The sequence below is a fragment of the Temnothorax curvispinosus genome, unplaced genomic scaffold (genome assembly GCF_003070985.1).
Source record: "Temnothorax curvispinosus isolate PA1 unplaced genomic scaffold, ASM307098v1 QBEX01012322.1, whole genome shotgun sequence".
Taxonomy (NCBI): Eukaryota; Metazoa; Arthropoda; class Insecta; order Hymenoptera; family Formicidae; genus Temnothorax; species Temnothorax curvispinosus.
Window position 1 is genome coordinate 1 of NW_020222102.1, and position 6,106 is coordinate 6,106.

A 6,106-nucleotide genomic window follows, 5' to 3' on the forward strand; every position below is an offset into this window, starting at 1 on the left:
TACGGGCGCATCGCCCGCACAGTGGAAAATCTTCGCAAAACCGGCGCCGCCAAAATCTCGCTTCCCCTCGTTCGCTCCACGCTGTCGGTCCTCGAGGGCAAGTGGGCCAAATTCCAAGCGCAGCATGACCGCCTGCAAGCAGAGTTTGGTGAGGAGTTCGATAGGAGCAAGTACAATACGGAGGACTTCCTGAGTACCGTCGAAACGGCCTACATCCAACAGAGAACCAAGCTTCTGGAGTACGAGGAAAAGCTCGAGGAACCGAAGGTTCTCAATGACTCGAAGAGCAGGGCAGGGCAAGCGACCTCTCGCAACGTATTGCCCCGAATCCAGATGCCGGAATTCTCAGGAAAATTCGAAGATTGGCCTGCCTTCCGAGATTTGTTCTCCTCCATCGTAGTGACTGACGACGCCCTGTCAAAGGTCGAAAAATTTCACTATCTAAAGACAAGCGTGAAAGGGGACGCTGAGCAACTAATAAAAAGTTTACCGTCCACGGAGGAGAACTTCGAGCGCGCCTGGTCGATCCTCAATGACCACTTCGAAAATAAGAGACTGCTGGTGAGAGCTTACCTTGCAGCATTTACTTCACTTCCGAAGATGAAGGGTGAGTCCGTCGCCGATCTCCGACGCATCTTCCACGGAGTGGTCTCCACCGTCGGCGCATTTGAGGGCATAGGGCGACCGATCACGGATGGCACGGACCTCTTTGTGCACATGGTCGTGGAACTCCTTGACTCCAAAACCCGCCGAGAATGGGAGAGCTCGCTCGGGAAAACCGTCGTGCCACCGTCTTACGAGGAGCTTCGCGACTTCCTGCAGGAGCAGCTGATGACGCAGGAGGTGCTCCGGGTAGCCAGGGGCGAGGCATCCTCGGGAAAGCCTGGTGAGAAGACGAGCCGTTCAATTCGGGCCAACCACGTCAAGGCTCAGGAGACGGACGCCGGCCGCAGCTGCCCACTCTGTAAGAAAGAGCATTTCTTAGCCTTCTGCGAACAGTACAAGCGAAAGACAGCCCAGGAGCGACGAGAGGTAGCCACTACGCATCAGCGCTGCTTGAACTGTCTGGGTCGACATCTGATCGGTGAGTGCACGTCCACCAAGACTTGCTATAAGTGTTCGGGTCGGCATCACACGTCGCTTCATGACGCATTTTCGGCCGTCGCGTTGCCCGCTCCCGGTACGAGCTTGACCCCGACGGTGCACGTTGCAAAACGATTGTCCGCGGAGTGCGCCCCCGTCTTACTCGCGACCGCGCGCGTTCTGGTGATGAACTGTCACGGCGAGTACCACCCCGTGCGTGCCTTGGTGGACCCGGGCTCCGAAACGTCGCTGATCTCGGAATCGTTAGCTCAACGTCTGCGATTGCCGCGCACTCCGACGTCTGTCGCGATCTACGGTGTGGGTGGCCTCCGGACGGGCTGCGCGCGAGGACGAGTTGCCGTCACCTTCGCGTCGCGTGTCGGACAATACACTCTCACCGTCTCGTCCTTAGTGCTGCCGAAGCTGTCCGTGTACAGCGGGGCGGCCGAGAGCGGCAGCGGGTCGTGGCCGCATGTGGACGGACTCACTCTCGCCGATCCCGAGTTCCGTGCTCGGGACCCCGTCGAGCTTCTCCTTGGTGCGGAAGCATACGCCAGCATCATATTAGAGGACCTCCGTCGCGGGGGGCCCTTGGAGCCAATCGCACAACGCACACAGCTCGGGTGGATTCTCATGGGCGCGGTCGGAGGCTGTCACGCGGCGTTAGCCGTTTCGTCGCTCCAATGCTCTGCCACTGATGAGCTGACGGAGGTGGTTCGGCGGTTCTGGGAATGTGAGGAGCCGCCTCGCGCTCCCTTGCCGCTCACCCCCGACGAGCAGGAGTGCGAAGACTTCTTCGCGCGGACGTGCGAGCGCCTTCCTTGCGGCCGTTATCAGGTGCGTCTGCCGGTCCGGTCGGAGCTGCCTGACTTGTCGTCCACGCGCCGCGCTGCGTCTCGAATGCTCGAGGTCATGGAGCGTCGATTCGAGCGCGATCCTGCCTTCCGTGTGATGTACCACGACTTCATGGACGAATATCTCGCTCTCGGGCATATGACGCCGTCGGCAGTCGAGCGGGGCGTCAACGCCTGCTTCCTGCCGCATCACGGCGTCCTGAAAGGCTCGGGGCCCGACGTGAAGATCCGCGTGGTATTCAATGGATCCGCGCGCACCGCGGCAGGGCATTCATTGAACGACTTCCTCCACGCGGGGCCCAATTTGCTGCCGGCTCTCGCGGATGTTCTTACGCGTTGGCGGCGGCACCGATACGTCTTCACTGCCGACATCGTTAAGATGAACCGGCAAATTCAGGTGCACCCGGCGGACAGGCACCTGCAGATGATCCTGTGGAAACAATTGGAGCACGCATTAAATACCGTCACGTACGGGCAAAAGGATGCACCCTACCTTGCATTGAAGACGATGGACCGACTGGCGGAGGATGAGCGGAGCCGGTTTCCTCTGGGCGCCGAGGCGGTGCAGAATGATCGATACGTGGACGATGTGCTCTCCGGGGCTTCCACTCTCGACAAGTGTCGTCGTCTCCAAGAACAGGTAGCTTCGTTGTGCTTGGCGGGCGGCTTCCCGCTCAGGAAATGGGCTGCAAACAACAAGGCCCTCCTGGAAGACGTTCCCCTCGAGCATCGTCTGCGGCCAACGGCCTGCGCCTCGCTCCCCTCGGACGACTGCTCCGTGCTGGGCCTACGCTGGAGCCCTGGGAGTGATGACTTCGCGCTCACAGTCCTAAAATCTGACGTGGTCTCCCCCACGAAGCGATCGGTGCTTTCTCGGACCGCTCGGTTGTTCGACCCGCTGGGTTGGTTGGCACCTGTGATAATCAAAGCGAAACTATTAATTCAGGCAGCTCGGTTACAGCGACTTGACTGGGACGCCCCGCTGGCACCCCCTGACGCGGCGGCTTGGACAAACCTCGAGGAGGAGCTTCCCGTGCTGGAGCAAGTCCGCGTCCCTCGATGGTTCGGGCTCGACAGCTCGGAGGACACCGTCGAACTTCACGGCTTCTCGGACGCCTCCGAGCGGGCCTATGCTGCCGTCGTATATCTCCGGGTGACGATTGCAGGAAAACCTTACCTGTCAATTGTGGCGGCGAAGACCAAGGTTGCGCCGCTGAAACAGGTCACGCTCGCTCGGCTGGAGCTGAGTGCAGCGTGCCTGCTCACCAAGGTGGCCGAGCACGTGCGCGTGGTGCTGCGCCTGGAATCCGCACCTTTCTTCTTCTGGACGGACTCCATGGTCACCCTCGGATGGATCCGCGGCCATCCCACCAGGTGGACGACCTTTGTGGCAAACCGAGTCGCTGAGATTCAACGGGCGAGCCCGACCATTCAATGGCGCCACGTTCCGGGGGGGCCAGAATCCTGCGGATTGCGCCTCTCGCGGCCTGTCCCCGAGGGAGCTCTTGGATCACCCCCTATGGTGGAGCGGGCCCGACTTCCTCGCTAGAGGCTCAGCGGACTGGCCGATGGAGCCGGGCCTCCCGGAGCATGTGGAGCTCCCGGAGCAGAGGGCCCTCCGGTGTTTCGCGATCTCTGATGCGCAAGAACCCGATGAACTTCTCCGGTTTTCCTCTCTCCGACGGTTGTTGCGTGTCTCAGCCTGGATGTTTCGATGGAGGATGCACCGCTCCTTACCTGACACGAGGGCGGACATCTCGGCGCTGACCTCAGCGGAGCTGGACGCGGCCCTCGCGCGGTGGATCCGGGTGGCTCAGTCGGTCGCCTACCCTCAGGAGCTCTCCGATGTTCGGGCTGGACGGGCGGTATCTGGCCGGAGCCACCTTCGCCGACTCACTCCGGTCATTGACGCTGAGGGAATCCTGCGGGTTGGAGGACGAATCAGGCACGCGCCATTAGACGATGACCAGCGACACCCAGCCATTCTACCGCCGGGCTCGCATCTGGCTTACCTGGTGATTGACGCAAGTCACCGTCGCTCTCTCCATGGAGGAACTCAGGCCACTCTAGCGATCGTCCGCCAGCGGTTTTGGATTCCTCGAGGCCGTCAGCTTGTGCGAGGCGCAATACACCGATGCCTTCCATGCATCCGATGGCGGGCGGCCTCCCCGCAACCTATCATGGGAAGTCTGCCACGGGCCAGAGTCACTCCCAATCGGCCTCCCTTTCTCCACACTGGAGTGGACTTCGCCGGTCCGATATTCCTTCGGACGGCCAAGGGACGAGGCCACAAGGCATACAAAGCCTTCCTGGCAGTTTTTGTATGTTTCAGCTCTAAAGCAGTCCACCTTGAGGCAGTGAGTGATTACTCGGCCGACGCGTTCTTGGCCGCCTTCAGGCGCTTTGTCTCCCGACGAGGACTGTGCCGGGCGGTCTATAGCGACTGTGGGACCAACTTCGTGGGGGCTGACAATCAGCTCAAGGCGCTGTTTCAGGCAGCGAATCGAGACGTCCATCGGGTCATCGGGCATTTAGCGGACGAAGGTGTCCAATGGCACTTCAACCCTCCCGCCGCCCCGCACTTCGGCGGGCTATGGGAAGCAGCGGTGAAGTCCATGAAACGGCACCTGCGGCGAGTCATCGGCGAGACGACGCGCACCTTTGAGGAGATGACCACCTTCCTCGCAGAGGTAGAGGCCTGTCTCAACTCTCGCCCGCTCCAGGCCCTGACTGACGATCCAGAGGACCTCGATGCCCTGACCCCCGGTCACTTCCTCATCGGGGCACCCCTCAACGCAATCCCCGAGCCGTCAACTGTCGACATTCAAACCAATCGGCTAAGCCGCTGGCGTCTCCTTCAGAACATGAGGGACCACCTGTGGCAACGGTGGTCGCGAGAGTATCTGCAGGAACTCACTCCGAGACCGAAGTGGTGGACGGCCGACAGGAATTTGCGAGAGGGCCAGCTATGCCTAATTAAGAGCGAGACCACACCACCTTCGCGCTGGCCACTCGCTCGAGTCGCTCGCCTGCACCCAGGAGAAGACGGCCAAGTGCGGGTGGTGGACCTGCGGACCGCCAACGGAGAGCTTACTCGTCCTGTCGTGAAGCTCGTGCCTCTGCCCCCGGCTGACACCCGGGCTCAGGAGCCTGTCACTTGCATGTAACCTGTACACATTTTACACAGCAGATAGTCAATTCTTTTGTAAATAACTCTCATGTAATTAATTTTTATGTAATTCTCTTCTTTTCAATGCAGCCGTAGTACTCACGCCGTGTGATGTGCATCGTTTGACATAACTGATATAACACTGTACTTCCTTACTTTCGCAATCAGCTGACTTTAGCACGTGTCGCAGGGATGCCCGGGAGGGATCGACACTTTGATCGACTAAGTTCGCGCTGTTTCGTCGACCGTCACCGACGAGGCGGGCGGGATGTTCGGAAAAGGCGACTTGGCGCCTTTTCCGCGAGGGATCACACCGAGAATCGCTCGCGCCAATTACGAGCGCGCGCTCGCCTGCGTGACGCGTCGCGCTGACGGGCCCCGCTCCGCGAATCGCGCGGCTTGAAGGTCGGCTAGCAACCGCACGAGGCAAACGGATGGAGTCTTTGAATAAAAACAAACAACTTGTCCTCCGATTTTCTAGAAGATTCGCCACCGCCTTTGTCTTAGACAGAATTGTTGTCGATCACGGGCAGAATCTTCTGGAAAGTCGGAGACTATAAATAACGCACGCACGGCCGGACCCGCACTCATATCGCACGTAGTTTTTGCTGTGTAACTGTATCACGCTTTAACTCCGATTTTCGCGGAACTTCGAGCTCGCGCACTGCTGCTTTGTTCTTATTTTCGCACATTTCTTTGTACACTGCACTTGTGAAAAATACACGTCCTTTCTTGCAAATTGCTTTCTAACTCGCTTTCGTGCTTCTTCCTGCCTTTCCCAAACGACAAAATTCGGCAAGTGCTACTTCGCACATCTCTGGTCCTTCGAGCCGGATTCGCGTCGTGATAACCGGCTTCAATCCGCGATCCAGCCCTCGGCGCAGCTTCCATCGCGTCGTGAGTGATCCTGAAAGGGAAAGATGGAACGATTAATTAACTCCCAACGAGACATTTACGGGCGCATCGCCCGCACAGTGGAAAATCTTCGCAAAACCGGCGC

The 6,106-nt window shown here is 59.3% G+C and overlaps 2 protein-coding genes across 2 annotated transcripts; one reads left to right on the forward strand and one right to left on the reverse strand.

Moving 5' to 3' along the window:
- Nucleotides 1–56: 56 nt before the first annotated feature.
- LOC112462369 lies at nt 57–733 on the reverse strand. The gene is made up of 2 exons (XM_025028096.1): nt 574–733; nt 57–414 (listed from the first exon to the last, which is right to left on the reverse strand). The coding sequence occupies exons 1-2, from the start codon at nt 717–719 to the stop codon at nt 210–212; spliced, it is 351 nt and encodes a 116-aa protein (XP_024883864.1). The 5' UTR covers nt 720–733; the 3' UTR covers nt 57–209.
- LOC112462370 lies at nt 718–3,486 on the forward strand. Its single transcript, XM_025028097.1, has one exon. The coding sequence runs from the start codon at nt 718–720 to the stop codon at nt 3,484–3,486; it is 2,769 nt and encodes a 922-aa protein (XP_024883865.1).
- The last annotated feature ends 2,620 nt before the right edge of the window (nt 3,487–6,106 follow it).